The sequence below is a fragment of the Orbicella faveolata genome, unplaced genomic scaffold (assembly GCF_042242905.1).
Source record: "Orbicella faveolata isolate gen_17 unplaced genomic scaffold, um_ofav_v1 contig_46, whole genome shotgun sequence".
Classification (NCBI taxonomy): Eukaryota; Metazoa; Cnidaria; class Anthozoa; order Scleractinia; family Merulinidae; genus Orbicella; species Orbicella faveolata.
Genome location: NW_028301576.1, coordinates 2,945,001 through 2,962,690, shown reverse-complemented (window position 1 = coordinate 2,962,690; position 17,690 = coordinate 2,945,001). Strand labels below are relative to the sequence as shown.

Below are 17,690 nucleotides of genomic sequence, written 5' to 3'. Positions count from 1 at the left end.
TTATTTCAATTATTTCTGAGAGGAGAGTACTGAAAAATATACAATAATTTAATTTTATGCATTGGATTATTTTTGGTGAAACTTGAGGTATTTAGAGAGGCGATAACACACCTCTGAGCATTTTGGCGTATCTTCTCAACTTGAACTAAAACTAAGGAGAAAATGGAGAAATTAAAATATGATGTAAATCTATGCTTGAATCAGGGACCTCCTGATTTCAACGTCTTTAAGTATACAGCCAAGTGGCTTCCAATAATAATGATTTATTCCTACAGTGTTCTTTTATTACTATATGGCCTTTCTTTTACTCACTGTATGTTTGCCTGTCTTGTATGTAAACATCGTCCTGTTTTCGTCACTTTGGCAGTATTAAGTATTTCCCGGTGTTGTGGTCTGGTCTTTGAATCTATAGTCTCATGGTTGGGTGGGTAAATGCTCGGAGATATTAGCTGCATAAGCTACTCTAAAATCCGAAGTTAAATAAAGTATGATGATGATGATGATAATGATGATGATATGAAGAAACCAGCCACATGAAAGATGCAAATCTATTGCGTGATTTACAATGATAATTGGATAGTGACTTGTTTCATGATATGTTGACATACAAGTTAATCCAGTATAACAAGACTTGTCAACGGGTAATTAATATAATTAACATGGAAAAAAACTTTTGCGCCCAATAACTCTGCACGGAAATAAAATTCTTTTATACTCTGTTTTTTTTTTTAAAGATAGCTTTTGAAAAGGTCTATCCGATCATTACAAAATCTCAAATTTTGTACCATTGCACTTTTTAACGGTGGCTGATATTGTAACAGAGGAGATGGACAAGGCTGTCCCTTGTCACCGTATTTGTTTACTCTTTCAGTAGAAATACTAGCGGACGCTATTCGCTAAAAGAAAGAAATTCGTGATTACTTCAGCCCAGGTTGTCGAAACGTCAGTCAAAGTCACCTCATATGGCCCTTCTCAGGGCTACACTCAGCTGGATGATCATAATGGAAATGGCAATGAATGTCATGGAAAATGTCAAATCTGGTGAATAAATGAGAATGGTGTATTTTTTCGGTGAATGTCACAGGCATACTCGGAGAAAAGAAATTCCGAGTGCTCCTATCAGGGGTCGAAGCTTAGGTCTTAACAGCACTCGCGATTTCTTTTTCCCAGTTTGCCTGTCTCATTCACTAAAAAACGTCTATCTCATGCAAAGAGCCAATAGTTACAATTAAGAGAAGCGTAAGCCGCCTTTTATTGTCATTGATCAGATTACATCAGAGAAAAGATAATTCCTCATCGGTTAATTTAATTGCACTTTCATTGGCTTCAGATCTGACTGCTATACTGTAATGCAATATAGAGTTAGTTGATGGTTTCATATGATGTCAACAGCATTTCCGTGACTATCAGTGGACATGAAACAAACAAATTGATAGTCGCCCATATTGGCATTCCTTGGATCAGTGATGTCTTTGGCGACGTTATCATATTTTATCACACGGGTTTGGCCAGGTTTATGAGACCATTTCCCGTCGCTATCGAGGCGGTACCAGTGGTAATCCGTACCTAACCGAAGAGACAGAACGAATGAACGGAACGTCACTGTCACTGGAATGGGAGGAAAGAATTGCCTTAAGCTTATTTACCGTCTTTAAGGTACACGAGAAACTTGGGAATGAAAGAAGAATTAGAGGATACATAAAAATCGCTAGCTTTGATGTCATAATGATGAATTTTCTGTCCAAATCAAGCATGGAAATTTGCTCCTCTCTGTGAGTCTTTATTAGTGTGTCTTACTATCTAGTGGTTGAACATTGTATACTTGTCTATCTGTTTGTTACTCTGACAGTCAGATGTCACTCTGCGTGTCAGATTTTCTGTTCCACGTAATTCTTTCTCCAGTGCGTTCCTTCTAGCTACAGTCAATAACATCAAATGAGAATATTCGATTTGTTTACTAACCTGGGTCAACAACTAGTGCCACCAGGTGACGTTGTCCTTTAGGGACTCTAGGCATGCGGTTTTGAACAAAGGGACCTTGGGGAGCTTGAGGGACGTCCACGACTTGCAAACCATCATTTACTGCAGCATCTCTCACCGCTGCTCTGTTGAGCATCAAATTATACTGATTCCGATTTGCAATTTGGCCTTGTGCAAGGGCAAACGCCCTCCCTGGTTGTGCGAAGGTATTAGTGGCTCTGTCATTTGCGTAGTTGTAGCAATTGTTATTTAACAATCTACGACGGTTGCCATTCCACGAACCTGGCTTATAGTCGGGTGCAAAGCGTTTTGTGACTTGCAGTTCTGCGGAGACCTTTCCTTTCTTGATCTCCTCCGAAACGCTCTTCAGTGTGGCTTTTGGTATGGTGCCCTTTGGCATGGTCTTCAGTAGAAGTTGCTGGAGAGGCACTGTGTTTGAGCCAACAATTAGATCCCATTCCTTCTTCGTTGTATCTTGAACTAGGAATCCTTTGTAGCCCAACCGTGCTGGCATATCTTCAGGTTGGTAGGTAAGCTTGGCAGTTTTCGCTTTCTGTAATTGTGCAACTATTTTCTTGTAACTTGGATCAGTCGGCAGAATCGTCCACTCTGGATCAGGACGGCCAGAAAACACAACCAAGGTTACGGTGAAGTCACCTGGAAGATTTAAAGCAGAAAACATTCAGCTTGGAATTTAGCCAGCTGGTTCACGCCTCGTCCGCAATACTACTCGATCTCTCATTGCATTACTATTTGAATGTCTGATAATCAAAAACCAAAGAAAATAACCATTTATCTAACGGCGTTACCAAGTGCATATAAATGATTATTAAAAACTGGAGAGCTAGATAACACATTTTCAGAAGTTTGATTGGCTTAGCGGCCTTAGGATATCGGCCATTATCAGGGCATGCCCCCCCGATAGCGGTCATGAAATCACCCGCTAAGTAGATGTTTTTTGTTTTTTTTTTAATGAAATCAGCAGGACCTTGCAACAAGGAGGCTTACAAGCCAGCTATTTGCAAGACGTGGGCGTCGATTTCAGGAAGAGACTACAGTGAAACGATTCCATTTAGTGGTCAGAGGGTGTAATAGCCGCGAGCTATAAAGGAGGCGATGTCGCTTCTTACTTGCTTTTAATATCTAAAGAACATGGCGGGAACTACATACAAAAGATCGCAAAGCATGATATGTTCACATGCTGATTACGTCACCGGAAGTGCATTTGAAGCACATATCATCACATCCCTCTCCCCCTGATGAGGTGAGTTATAGCAACAAACAAAATAACAACACAACGGGACAAAGGAACATAACTATAAGTCAACAACAAAAGTTCCTTTGTTACTAGATCAGCATTGTTCAGCAAAGAGCAAGTTACATGTCCAGCCTTTCCGGGGGCTTGCTAATCCTGCCACTCCGAGTTACATAACTGCCTGGGAGTGCGGTGGCTTGATTCTCTGAGGGAACTGAGATCGCAACAGTTGGATTGGGAGCAGCTTGTACCACAGTTTGTCCATCAGTGTCTGGTTCAACTTCTATGTTGCTCTGAGGGGCCTGTCGTATATGGGTTCTAGTGCGTCTCAGCTCTCTTCCAGTTGGGGTTGTCACAGCATATGATCGGGGGATTCCTGCAAGCTTTTCTCTCACTTCAGCTGGTTTCCATTTCAGTGTCGTTTGATCCTGGATGGCTACTCCTTGTCCCGGTGCTAGTTTAGGAAGTTGCCTTGCGGACCTGTCATGGTAGAATTTTTGGAGCTCCTGCCTCTAGTCTGGGGGCGACTACTTCACTTAAGACGTCTCTGGGGATTTTCCTCGGGAGGTCGTCCTGGATTGCTCGACCAAGAAGTAGTTCAGCAGGTGATGGCAGTTTGTGATCAATGGGTGTAGTTCTCAGGTAAATGAGGGCCATGTCAGGGTCCCTGTGGGTGGTTTTCGCTTTGAGAAGAGCAGCTTTAACTGATTTTACTTGGCTTTCAATAAAACCATTGCTGCGTGGATAGTGTGGGGAACGTGTCACATGCTGGAAACCCAGTTGTCTTGCAAATTTCTTGGAATGCTTGACCACTGTAGTGGAGCCCATTATCAGATCTTACTATCTGGGGAATTCCCTGCTCGCTGAAAATCTGTCTCAGCATTTTGACTACTGTGTGGTTGTTGCTTTGTCCTCTTGATATCTGCCTGACGAATGCATACTTCGAGTAGTAATCAGCGACTACTAGGTACTCTGAACCTTTTAAGGCAAAGAGGTCTGTGCCAAAAGTATGCCATACCCTTGGTGGCACCTCTGTGGAGATCAGGGGCTCTCTTTGCTGGCTCGGGTGCAGCTCCTGGCAAGTGCTACATGTCTTGGTTATCTCATCTATGTCTTTGTTTAGCCCTCTCCAGTATACCGACGTCCTAGCCCTGAGCTTTGTCTCCTCAGTTCCTTAGTGTGCTGCATGGAGCTTTGTCAAGATTTCCTTCTGTAGTATGGTGGGGATAATGATGCGGTGACTTTTCATTGCTATCCCATCTTCTACAGCGAACTCATCGCGAAAGGGCCAATAAGGCTTTAAGGGCACTGGGACTTGCTAGATGGTCAACGGCCAACCAGAATGGATCATTTCCTTCAGAGCGTTGAGCTCTGGGTCCGACGCGGTTTGTTCTCTAATTCTTTGCAGAATGCTGTTACTGAATTGAGGGTGGATGTCGTGCACTTGCACATTCATCCCAAGAATGGCTTCCTTTTCTTCTGGTGATAACCTGGAGAGTGCATCCGCGATTTCGATGCTCTTGCCTGGTTGGTAGCGGATGACAAGGTCCTATGGCTGCAGTCTCAGTAGCATCCTCTGAGGACGCGGGGGTGTGGCTGTCAAGTGTTTCAAGTGAATACTTTCGAGGGGTTTGTGGTAGTGTTGACAGTGAAACTGTGACCAAACAGGTAAGTGTGAAACTTGTCACACCCATACACTGCAGGTAGTAGTTCTCGTTCAATGTTTGCGTATCTCGTTTCGACATCAGTGAGTGCTTTGCTTGCAAAAGCAACAGGCTTATTGCCTTGTAAGAGTGCTGCCCCCAGGCCTTTCAGCGAAGCGTCAACTTGTAAGATGATCTCCTTCTTTGGATCAAAGTAGGTTAGAGTAACTTCACTACTGATGGAGTCCTTGACTTTGTTGTAGGCTTCTTGGTGTGCTGGGCTCCTGTCAAATTGGTGGCTTTCCTTTAGGAGCTCTCGAAGTGGGGCTGTTAGTGTGCTTAGATTTGGGATGAAGGGACCCATGTAGTTTGCCAGACCTAAGAAGGTCTGCAATTCTTGGCGGCTAGTTGGGGCTGACATTTGTTTCAGTGCTGAGATTTTGTTTGGATCTGACTGGATTCCATCTTGGCTACAGACGCCACCATAAAATCTGATTTCTCCTGCTTCACAAAGCATTTATCTGGGTTCAGTTTCAGGCCTGTATCTTGGCATCGTCTTAGCATACCATGCATGTTGCGGTCATGTTCCTCACTAGTTTTTCCAAAAACTACGATGTCGTCTGCAATTCCTGCCACTCCTTCGCACCCTTCAAATGTTTGGTCAATTTTGGTCTGAAATATGTCTTGTGACACTTTTAGGCCTAAGGCATGCGGTTGAATCTGTATTCACCGAAAGGGGAGTTGAATGTGGTGAGGTAACTCGACTCCTTGTTAAGAACAACGTTCCAGTACCCGCACTTAGCATCAACAATGGAGAAAACTGTAGCTCCGGTCAATTTGGGTAGGATCTCTTCTAGTGTAGGGGTGACATGGTGTTCTCTCTGGATGGCTGCGTTGAGATCTTTGGGGTCCAAGCAGAGTCTCAACCTCCCATTTTGTTTCCGTCGGTAGACTAGACTGTTAACCCAGGGTGTGGACTCACCTTCCTCAAGTTTTGTGATGATGCCATTCTTGACCATATCATCTAATTCACTTTTGATGTCGTCCTTGAGGCTGATTGGCACGCGTCGTGGAGGATGAATCACTGGTGGAACATTGGGGTCGACTGTAATGTGGTACTCTCCTTGAAACTTCCCGATGCCATTAAAACACTCAGGGTATTGTGTAATCAGATCTTGCTTGTCTCTTATCAGGATGGTTTCCTTGGCTTGCTCAGGAGTCTTGTCCTTTAGGCATCCATCGCAGCTGGTGTGGGGATGTTGTGTCTGTATAGCGCAATTGAACTGTAGCAGATTCAGGTCAGTGGAGGTAGGTAGGCCAATGATTGCGGGACCTGGGATGTCAGTGACGTAAAAGGGTGCGAATGTGCTCTCTTTCTTATAAGTGCAGGGTATGGTGAGTATGCCATGGTGTTTAATTTGCGAGCCTCCGTAGGCAGTAAGCACAACATTCGAGGACAACAGTGCATTGGGTTTGAGTTTACCATTGTTGTCTACTTGATGTGGGTACATCTCACGGTAAAGCCTCATGGGTAGTATGTTGCCCTGCGCCCCAGTGTCAAGCTTGGCTCTTAGTGTGCTCTTCCTGTTATTGCTCTGTGCCAGATTTACTTGAATGGATACAAATACTTCATCTCGACTAGACTCTGGTGACCCATGTGTTAAATTTGCTATTGTGACTGATTCAAAAACAATGGATTCGAAGGGTGTTGGAGCTGCTGAATCTCCTGAATCTTCTATGGCGTGAATCCGTTGTCTGCGGGCCTTGGATTGACATACTTCTGCAAAGTGGTTTAATTTCTTACAGTAGAGGCATGTCTGGCCGCGTGCTGGGCATTTGGCTGACGTGTTCTGAGCGCGACCACAGTTCCCACAAGTTTTCATTCCTTTGGGAGGCTTGAAAGATGGAGATGGCTGATTTGGTGGAGGGTGATTTTGGTGTTGGGTATCCTGTGTCCCTTTCTCTTGGTTTCGTCTCTGTACTAAGTATATGGACCCATATGTGGTTTCAGCTGCCATGGTTGTGAGCTGGGCTTGAGAGGACTCGTGTGACCTTGCAATCTCTACAGCTTTATCCAGCGTGAGTTTGGCTTCCTTTGAGATTAACTTTTCTCTGACTTTGAGTGAGTTTGTTCCGAAGACTATTCGGTCTCTTATATCATTTCTTCTGGGCCTTTGAAATCGCAATCTTGGGCTAGAATTCGTAATGCCGTCATGAATTTCTCTGCCGTTTCTGATCAGTCTTGGACTCGACTGTGGAATTTTAACCTGGGGAAAACAGGATTTGCTTTGGGACTTACGTGACTCTTAAAACGCTCCTAATTTCTTACTGTCATCGTCGGAGATGTCAGACCACGTGTTGTACATATCCGTTCCTTTCTGACCGACCCAGATGAGCAAATAGCTGCATTTCTCCTCTTCTGTTCTGGATTTGAGAGGTCCTGTAAACATCAGCTCGACGTGTTGCTTGAAACGTCGCCAGTTTTCTTTCGGCACTGCATAACCGGACATTCGATGCCGCTTAACGCCATGTTTCCGAGGTTTTTGGTTTACTTCTGACACCATGTAATAGCCGCGAGCCATAAAGGAGGCGATGTCGCTTCTTACTTGCTTTTAATATCTAAAGAACAAGGCGGGAACTACATACAAAAGATCACAAAACATGATGGGTCACGTGCTGACTACGTCCCCGGAAGTGCATTTGAAGCACATATCATTACAGAGGGGGGACTTGAACCCGAGATTTACGGATTGTAAAGCCCGCGGTGCCCCTGAACATTCGGCCACGCCGCCTCCCTAAAGAAGAAATCAGTGGCACTCATTATATGACACATCAACTCAACTGCAGAAGGCTATATTGTAAACAGACTACTAAGCTCATTAAATTACGTCTCTTTAGACATAACAAGGTACAGTCAAACACATCTAGAAGATAACTATTAAATAAACACAATGCTTCTCATGACACAGTGGGTTATAGATTCTAACATAGCGAGTTCAACAAACCTGACAACTGACCTGAGGCTCCATCAGGAAGGTAGATTTGCAGCAAGGCAATTGTGACAGCAATGTAGATCAGCATATCTCAAAATAAATCCCTGCTGTGAGGAGAGAATCTTTGAAATTACGTTCAAGAGGATGATACACAATTCTGTAACTACAAACAGAAGCAGTTGTACAGTTACAAACAATGAATTCCTCCCGATTATTCTTTTATTATTCTGTTATTCAAAGGCCGATGAGTTGACATTTGTTAAGTAAGTGAAGAGTTAGTAATAAGTGATGGTGAAAAGGTTTCATCTCTTAGCCATCAGGTCTTGAAAGGCGTCGTTCGTAAGATTTTAATAAAAGTAGCTCGAACCAAGTTGGACCCAAGTTATACAGTATCGCGTTACACTGAAAATCATTTCTGCCTAACTTTGCCTAACGGCTCTCTTGCATGGATGAGTGCCGGCATTTACCTAGCAAAATGTAGTTCCAACCAGTTAGAAGGGCCGGTCATTTGAATATTCGGGTCAGTTAATTGAGTTAACAGGAAGGAATCGCGATAGGCTACTGAGCTCGGACTGAACTTTAATTACTTTTCATAAATATTTATCTTCAACTTAATCCAGTTGGGTTAATTCCAATCTTTTACAGCCTAGTGTTAGATTCTTTGGGCGTACATTTTTTCCATTTTACTATAAACAGAAATTTAGGGATCTCGTTGTGGTGTGCTAGTTCTAAGCCCGGTCGCAAATATCCGTTTGGGAAGACAAAGTGATCGATTCGGGTCTCTTTCATCAAGTTTTCCCATCCTCGTTCCCAGGGTCTCTCCTCTTCAGGTGAAGAGGAGAGACCTTGGGAACGAGGTTGCAAACTTTCCTTGCTAACTGGATAACAATTTGCTAGTTTCAACTTACGCTAAAACTCGAAAAGTCAGGAATCTCTTTTTTCCCGTAGTCTCTATTGTAGTACTTTAACCTTTGATAACATCAAGTAACTGACTTACTTTGTGAGGAAACACTTGGCTTCGGTTGCTGGAAGGCACTTTTCACCGAAATGAATTGGTTTTTATGAACTGACGTGAACGTGAAATGGTTACCTTTTTTTATTAATAATTAGAAGTAGAGAATCGACTCCAGTTCCAGAACCCGTTACTTGCACCGCCGTGATTTGCAAGATATACAACCATGATACTCAAAATGGACTCAATGTTGACGGTAACTTTGTATTAGCCTGGCATGGCTTGCATAGCGTGACTAAACGGCGCAGTAGAATAAACCTTTCTTGAGGCATTCTATCCAAGAAGTTCAAGATTGTCGTTAAGGCTGGAAAATTATATTCTTTCAAATTTCTTTATGGACTTTTTTTTTAAATTGCTTTTTCCAGTTACCCCAAAGATGAGACCATTGACAAGCAAATTAAATAATCGTAAAGCAAAATGGAGAAAACGGCAACTTAGTTTAACTACTGGTACCAGTTCACAATTTTAGTTTAGCCACTTTTAACGTGACGGCCTTTTAGAGACTTCTCACGTTACGAATATAATTAGCAGGGAGTCACGAGTTGAGGGTGTAACAATAGTTGTTCGACATGCTTCAACGGCAACCGGCGCTTAACGAAACAGTCGACTAATGGCTTTCGCCTCTGCTGTTGTGCGATTATATATGGCTCAACTGGTCAATAGCAAAATATAACTAGCATCGTGTTCTATTTGGACCAAATGTTTTTGGCTGGTTTGGTTGAGCAGCTTTTTCAATCAGGTCGTAAGTCGGTTGAAAACCATGGGTAGCGTTCACTGACATGTTAAAAGGGAACCAAATGGGTCATCAGTTGGTGATTGTATGATAACTTATGAACGGTGGGGAGTTTCACAAAATACTGCCCAGTGCCCGGTTTTGTTCAAAGCCCGATTAAACTAATCCTGGATTAACGTAAACTATGACTGATTTGAGTTTAATTAATAACCAATAACGAATCTTCGAAAATCTTTTTATTGCTCAGGTTTGACTAAGACTTTTCTTTACCTTAAGCTTCAGACTAGCCTTGATAAACATTTTTTAGAAACGAGATGAAAACCTCGGTTGACTTTTCATCGGGGATTAGCGTTAATCGGCTTTCGAACAACCGGGCCCAGGAAAACAAAATCCAGAAAAAGCTAGTCGACAGTCTTGAGCTGATGGTCAGAGAAGGAATTTGCTAGTCTTTCATGCACTTGAATGGGATGTTTCATTTTATATTTGGTACAGGATATTCATTCTCTTGTTTGTCATTTTTGTAACCGCATTTTTTCCTCTTGTTCGTAAATATTGCTTGTAACCACTACTCGTCTCGACTCTTGCTCTGGCTAACGGCGGGCAGTGCACAATTCTTGTAAGATTTATGTCAAGAATCCATGAAATGAACTGTGATTTTTTGATAGCTTTAAAATTATTGCTACGTTCGTGCTGTACTGTTCGATTAAATACGTTATTCTAAAGATGCGTTAACCCTAAACCGTCGAGCGTTTCCTATAAAACAAATTTCATTTGATGTGCAGTAACTTAGATCCTAGATGTAAAAGGTAAGATTCTGTAGCAGAATATTTATAATAAAGACAAATCAAGAAATGATGCTTATTCCCCAAACGTGATGCAATGCATTAAAGGATTCTTCCGAAAGGCATTTGAATAAAAACAACTGACTTTCTTTTTTCAAAAGGGCGAGGATCTGCTTCTCAAACAAAATGGGTCGAATATAATTTTAGTTTACCAATTATTTAGAGACACGGAAAGAGTAGATTAGGCCAAAACTGTTAACATGACCAGAAGGGTCGATACATAGCAAACGTAGTGAACTCACTTTCCTTCGAAGTCTTTAGCCTTTCTCTAATGTTGCTCGGGCGCCGAGAGTCTTAAAAGTTATCACTTTTTTTTAGTTGAGAATCGTTTATATGAGGCCAAGTGCCTTACTTATTATTGATCGCGGCAAAATGCCTTCTCCTCCCTACCTCCCGAACCTGATCATAACAAGCAAATATTCATCTCGTTTAATAATAGACAAGCCAAATGACTAGCAGATGTTTTTAAGTGCTTCACGTGTTTGAGACCTGTAAATTGCATGGATACTGAGATCGTCAGTTATACGCTTTGTTTAATTCTACATCTTCTACATCCAAATATGGACTCAAGTCATGGAGATATTTTGCACCCAAGAAATGGAATGAACTATCAAATGACATTAGAATAAAAGTAGACACCAATGAAATAGTAAACAGAATTAGATCGCTAAATTTCGAGGATTAGTAAATTTGTGACGTTAGTTTTAATAGTATTTTGACTGCGGCGGAAATATTATAAAAATAGGTTTGAACAGTTTTAATCAGTATTTAATTTGTGATTTTTACCTAATGAATTGTGATATTAGCGTTGTTTAGTTGTTAGGTTCTCATTAGTTATTAGGTGGAATACCTGTAAACTAGCTCTCAAGCTAAGCGTATATCCACGTTAAATAAAGCATTTATTCATTCATTCATTACCTATGAACAATGATGGAGGATAAATGAAGACGAATACTTTCTAGCGATGAGCCTATGTGATGGATATAAATTGAAACTTTTTGGAAGTCAGTATCCACTTTGCTTTGATTGCGATCTAAAACTGACCAGTCTACTAAATATAACTGATAAGTAACGGCTGATTTTTGCCACAAATGATAATTATAACGTGGTCTGCGCGTGCCTTCCTGGTGAGAGTCAAGGAAAAGTACGTTCGTATTAATACCTCTCCAAGATAAATTGCGAAGTTAGGTATTTCTTTTCAAAAATTCTTTCACCGATTAGAAAAGTGTAACAGAAGTCAATGTCAAAATGCAGAGGTTCTGCCGGACATGAATCGCAAGCCGAAGATACATCCATGATGTTTAAAACGCGGTAGCTTTGTGTTAACTTAGGATGGATTAAATAGTTTGAATAACTGGCACAGTAGTAAAAGAAAAAAAAACACTTGTTTCTAGATATTCAAATCAAGAAGGCAATAACTGTCATTAGGACACGAGGATATGAAACCCCGGGTCGTAAAACAAGAAAAGAAATAAGAAAGCCTAAGAAAAAGAAAGCAAAAAGAAAAGAAAGAGGCAACTTAGTTTACTGGTACCAGTTCACAATTTAATTAACCCACTTTTACGGCCTTTTAGAGACTTAAAAAGAAGATGTGGAATTAAACAAAGCATACAACGATCTCAGTATCCATGCAATTTACAGGTCTCAAACACGTGAAGCACTTAAAAACATCTGCTAGTCATTTGGCTTGTTTATTATTAAACGAGATGAATATTTGCTTGTTAAGATCAGGTTCGGGAGGAAGAGAGGAGAAGGTATTTTGCCGCGATCAATAATAAGTAAGGCACTTGGCCTCATATAAACGATTCTCAACTAAAAAAAAGTGATAACTTTTAAGACTCTCGGCGCCCGAGCAACATTAGAGAAAGGCTAAAGACTTCGAAGGAAAGTGAGTTTACTACGTTTGCTATGTATCGACCCTTCTGGTCATGTTAACAGTTTTGGCCTAATCTACTCTTTCCGTGTCTCTAAATAATTGGTAAACTAAAATTATATTCGACCCATTTTGTTTGAGAAGCAGATCCTCGCCCTTTTGAAAAAAGAAAGTCAGTTGTTTTTATTCAAATGCCTTTCGGAAGAATCCTTTAATGCATTGCATCACGTTTGGGGAATAAGCATCATTTCTTGATTTGTCTTTATTATAAATATTCTGCTACAGAATCTTACCTTTTACATCTAGGATCTAAGTTACTGCACATCAAATGAAATTTGTTTTATAGGAAACGCTCGACGGTTTAGGGTTAACGCATCTTTAGAATAACGTATTTAATCGAACAGTACAGCACGAACGTAGCAATAATTTTAAAGCTATCAAAAAATCACAGTTCATTTCATGGATTCTTGACATAAATCTTACAAGAATTGTGCACTGCCCGCCGTTAGCCAGAGCAAGAGTCGAGACGAGTAGTGGTTACAAGCAATATTTACGAACAAGAGGAAAAAATGCGGTTACAAAAATGACAAACAAGAGAATGAATATCCTGTACCAAATATAAAATGAAACATCCCATTCAAGTGCATGAAAGACTAGCAAATTCCTTCTCTGACCATCAGCTCAAGACTGTCGACTAGCTTTTTCTGGATTTTGTTTTCCTGGGCCCGGTTGTTCGAAAGCCGATTAACGCTAATCCCCGATGAAAAGTCAACCGAGGTTTTCATCTCGTTTCTAAAAAATGTTTATCAAGGCTAGTCTGAAGCTTAAGGTAAAGAAAAGTCTTAGTCAAACCTGAGCAATAAAAAGATTTTCGAAGATTCGTTATTGGTTATTAATTAAACTCAAATCAGTCATAGTTTACGTTAATCCAGGATTAGCTTAATCGGGCTTTGAACAATAAAATAATTTATTAAAAAAGGTAACCATTTCACGTTCACGTCAGTTCATAAAAACCAATTCATTTCGGTGAAAAGTGCCTTCCAGCAACCGAAGCCAAGTGTTTCCTCACAAAGTAAGTCAGTTACTTGATGTTATCAAAGGTTAAAGTACTACAATAGAGACTACGGGAAAAAAGAGATTCCTGACTTTTCGAGTTTTAGCGTAAGTTGAAACTAGCAAATTGTTATCCAGTTAGCAAGGAAAGTTTGCAACCTCGTTCCCAAGGTCTCTCCTCTTCACCTGAAGAGGAGAGACCCTGGGAACGAGGATGGGAAAACTTGATGAAAGAGACCCGAATCGATCACTTTGTCTTCCCAAACGGATATTTGCGACCGGGCTTAGAACTAGCACACCACAACGAGATCCCTAAATTTCTGTTTATAGTAAAATGGAAAAAATGTGCGCCCAAAGAATCTAACACTGGGCTGTAAAAGATTGGAATTAACCCAACTGGATTAAGTTGAAGATAAATATTTATGAAAAGTAATTAAAGTTCAGTCCGAGCTCAGTAGCCTATCGCGATTCCTTCCTGTTAACTCAATTAACTGACCCGAATATTCAAATGACCGGCCCTTCTAACTGGTTGGAACTACATTTTGCTAGGTAAATGCCGGTACTCATCCATGCAAGAGAGCCGTTAGGCAAAGTTAGGCAGAAATGATTTTCAGTGTAACGCGATACTGTACAACTTGGGTCCAACTTGGTTCGAGCTACTTTTATTAAAATCTTACGAACGACGCCTTTCAAGACCTGATGGCTAAGAGATGAAACCTTTTCGCCATCACTTATTACTAACTCTTCACTTACTTAACAAATGTCAACTCATCGGCCTTTGAATAGCAGAATAATAAAAGAATAATCGGGAGGAATTCATTGTTTGTAACTGTACAACTGCTTCTGTTTGTAGTTACAGAATTGTGTATCATCCTCTTGAACGTAATTTCAAAGATTCTCTCCTCACAGCAGGGATTTATTTTGAGATATGCTGATCTACATTGCTGTCACAATTGCCTTGCTGCAAATCTACCTTCCTGATGGAGCCTCAGGTCAGTTGTCAGGTTTGTTGAACTCGCTATGTTAGAATCTATAACCCACTGTGTCATGAGAAGCATTGTGTTTATTTAATAGTTATCTTCTAGATGTGTTTGACTGTATCTTGTGATGTCTAAAGAGACGTAATTTAATGAGCTTAGTAGTCTGTTTACAATATAGCCTTCTGCAGTTGAGTTGATGTGTCATATAATGAGTGCCACTGATTTCTTCTTTAGGGAGGCGGCGTGGCCGAATGTTCAGGGGCACCGCGGGCTTTACAATCCGTAAATCTCGGGTTCAAGTCACCCCTGTGACCACCAAATGGAATCGTTTCACTGTAGTCTCCTCCTTAAATTGACGCCCACGTCTTGCAGATAGCTGGCTTGTAAGCCTCCTTGCCAGCTGCAAATTACTTTCAAAGAAATCTTGAGTTTGTAATGTTTCTTTGAGTTATTTGCACTGTCCGCAATTAGAGCTACATGCCGTGGTAAATACATTGACAATGGGGACTTTAAGATATGGTACGGCTAGGCTGTAGTACGGCGGCAGATAGTGAAGATCACTTCCGGTGACGTCATGACGCGCCTACTAGTACGGCTTTCCCGCCGTAGCCTTGCTTTCTACTGCGGGAAAGTGCCTGGTTTCACGTACTCTTCACTACGTGAGTATAAGCCTGTTTTTTACTTCTCATTTTAACGCTTTTTGCACTGTTTGGACAGCCTAGTTTGAAGATAAAGTTCTCAATCATAAAAAATCAGTTCTAAGATCATTGTTTCTTTGTCATTTGTACAGAAAATGTAAACGATTTTAACACCTACCGCGAGAGGATCAATTCAGTCATATTAGTATTGGGCCGAACAGCCGTTTATAAGAAAGCTTCGTATGTTCTAATCTGACCTATAATTGTTTATTACTGTTCAAAATGTATTTTATTATAATCGAAAGTTTTGTATTTTTCGGGCTAATCGTTGTACGAACAACCTGTCCGTGTTGAAATCGAGCTGTTTTATATCAGAGTTTATATATTTTTTTTTTTTTTTTTTTTTTTTTTTTTTTTTTTTTGTGGTTGGAATTACAAGCGGTTCTATCAAGTTCTAAAAGGCAAATCTGAGTTCTGGGAGATGTAAGACGAATACAGGAGAAGGAAATCATTGTCATTAATTAAGCCTATTTCGTGTGAAAGTAGAATGGTCTCTGGTTTCCTTGAAATTAGTCATTTTTGTAAAGACACGTAGAGACTGCACATGCCGTTGCCGTACAGCAAAATCTTAATCATTTGAGTTTGGCGGGTAAAACACCATTGTCAGCCTAGTCCCTCACGGCCAAAGTAGCCGTAGTAGCACCTCGCCGTAGCGTATCTTGAAGTCCCTATTTATTCCACGAGAACGAATACGGAATGACTTGACAATCAACGAGGCTCGTAGCGTCGAGATGCCTTTAATCATCCTATATCCTGCAAGCTCATCCCATGTCCAAAAAGCTATTGCAAGGTCCTGATGATTTCATTAAAAACAAAAAACAAAACAACAAAAAAATCTACTTAGCGGGTGATTTCATGACCGCTATCTGTGGGGGGCATGCCCTGATAATGGCCGATATCCTAAGGCCGCTAAGCCAATCAAACTTCTGAAAGTGTGTTATCTAGTTCTCCACTTTTTAATAATCATTTATATGCACTTAGTAACGCCGTTAGATAAATGGGTATTTTCTTTGGTTTCTGATTATCAGACATTCAAATAGTAATGCAATGAGAGTACTGCGGACGAGGCGTAGACCAGCTGGCTAAATTCCAAGCTGAATGTTTTCTGCTTTAAATCTTCCAGGTGACTTCACCGTAACCTTGGTTGTGTTTTCTGGCCGTCCTGATCCAGAGTGGACGATTCTGCCGACTGATCCAAGTTACAAGAAAATAGTTGCACAATTACAGAAAGCGAAAACTGCCAAGCTTACCTACCAACCTGAAGATATGCCAGCACGGTTGGGCTACAAAGGATTCCTAGTTCAAGATACAATGAAGAAGGAATGGGATCTAATTGTTGGCCCAAACACAGTGCCACTCCAGCAACTTCTACTGAAGACCATGCCAAAGGGCACCATACCAAAAGCCACACTGAAGAGCGTTTCGGAGGAGATCAAGAAAGGAAAGGTCTCCACAGAACTGCAAGTCACAAAACGCTTTGCACCCGACTATTTTCCAAGTTCGTAGAATGGCAACTTTGGTAGATTGTTAAATAACAATTGCTACAACAAAGCAAATGACAGAGCCACTGGTACCCTTGCACAACCGGGGAGAGCGTTTGCCCTTGCACAAGGCTAAATTGCAAATTTGAATCAGTATAATGTGGTGTTCAACGCAGCAACGGTGCAAGCTGCTGCAGTAAATGATGGTTTGCAAGTCGTGAACGTTCCTCGAACTCCCCAAGGTCTCTTTGTTCAAAACCGCATGCCTAGAGTCCCTAATGGACCACGTCACCTGGTGGCACTAGTTGTTGACCCGTTTAGTAAGCAAATCGAATCTTCTCATTTTATGTTATTGACTGTATCTAGAAGGAACGAAATGGAGAAAAAATTACGTGGAACAGAAAATCCGACACGCAGAGTGACATCTGACTGTCAGAGTAACAGACAGGTAGACAAGTATACAATGTTCAGCCACTAGATAGTAAGACACACCAATAAAGACTCGCAGAGAGGAGCAAATTTCCATGCTTGATTTGGACAGAAAATTCATCATTATGACATCAAAGCTAGCGATTTTTATATATCCTCTAATTCTTCTTTCATTCCCAAGTTTCTCGTGTACCTTAAGACGGTACATAAGCTTAAGGCAATTCTTTCCTCCCATTCCAGTGACAGTGACGTTCCGTTCATTCGTTCAGTCTTTTCGGTTAGGTTACCGCCTCGATAGCGACGGCAAATGGTCTCATAAACCCGGCCGGACCCGTGTGATAAAATATGATAACGTCGCCAGAGACATCACTGATCCAAGGAATGCCAATATGGGCAACTATCAATTTGTTTGTTTTATGTCCACTGATAGTCACGGAAATGCTGTTGCCATTATCTGAAACCATCAACTTACTCTATATTGCATTACAGTACAGCAGTCAGAGCTGAAGCCAATGAAAGTGCAATTAAATTAATTCATGAGGAATTATCTTTTCTCTGATGTAATCTGATCAATGACAATAAAAGGCTGCTTACGCTTCTCTTAATTGTATCTCTTTGCTCTTTGCATGAGATAGACGTTTTTTAGTGAATGAGGCAGGCAAACTGGGAAAACGAAATCACGAGTGCTCGTAAGACCTAAGGTTCGACTCCTGATAGG

General features: G+C 41.1%; 2 protein-coding genes across 5 annotated transcripts; one reads left to right on the top strand and one right to left on the bottom strand.

Annotated features, from left to right (window-relative positions):
• Positions 1-1,222: 1,222 nt before the first annotated feature.
• Positions 1,223-10,890, bottom strand: LOC149097970 (uncharacterized). Of its 4 annotated transcripts, none has more exons than XM_089277783.1 (4): positions 10,701-10,890; positions 7,884-8,034; positions 1,963-2,637; positions 1,223-1,566 (listed from the first exon to the last, which is right to left on the bottom strand). In XM_089277783.1, the coding sequence occupies exons 2-4, from the start codon at positions 7,957-7,959 to the stop codon at positions 1,376-1,378; spliced, it is 942 nt and encodes a 313-aa protein (XP_089133909.1). In that variant the 5' UTR covers positions 7,960-8,034; positions 10,701-10,890; the 3' UTR covers positions 1,223-1,375. The 4 variants fall into 4 exon arrangements, with proteins under 4 accessions (XP_089133909.1, XP_089133908.1, XP_089133910.1 ...); XM_089277782.1 differs by having other exon boundaries at positions 7,884-7,978; XM_089277784.1 differs by having other exon boundaries at positions 7,884-7,975.
• Positions 10,891-12,166: 1,276 nt separating this feature from the next.
• Positions 12,167-17,572, top strand: LOC149097969 (uncharacterized). The gene is made up of 4 exons (XM_089278200.1): positions 12,167-12,346; positions 14,294-14,388; positions 16,186-16,560; positions 17,255-17,572. The coding sequence occupies exons 2-4, from the start codon at positions 14,313-14,315 to the stop codon at positions 17,428-17,430; spliced, it is 627 nt and encodes a 208-aa protein (XP_089134326.1). The 5' UTR covers positions 12,167-12,346; positions 14,294-14,312; the 3' UTR covers positions 17,431-17,572.
• The last annotated feature ends 118 nt before the right edge of the window (positions 17,573-17,690 follow it).

Coding starts and splice junctions, on each gene's coding strand:
- LOC149097970 (XM_089277783.1), bottom strand. CDS start 7,959: ATGCTGATCTACATTGCTGTCACAATTGCCTTGCTGCAAATCTACCTT. Junction 2,638..7,883: donor AGCCTCAGGTCAGTTGTCAG/GTTTGTTGAACT, acceptor TAAATCTTCCAG/GTGACTTCACCGTAACCTTG. Junction 1,567..1,962: donor GGCACTAGTTGTTGACCCAG/GTTAGTAAACAA, acceptor CTCTTCGGTTAG/GTACGGATTACCACTGGTAC.
- LOC149097969 (XM_089278200.1), top strand. CDS start 14,313: ATGCTGATCTACATTGCTGTCACAATTGCCTTGCTGCAAATCTACCTT. Junction 14,389..16,185: donor AGCCTCAGGTCAGTTGTCAG/GTTTGTTGAACT, acceptor TAAATCTTCCAG/GTGACTTCACCGTAACCTTG. Junction 16,561..17,254: donor TGCACCCGACTATTTTCCAA/GTTCGTAGAATG, acceptor CTTTTCGGTTAG/GTTACCGCCTCGATAGCGAC.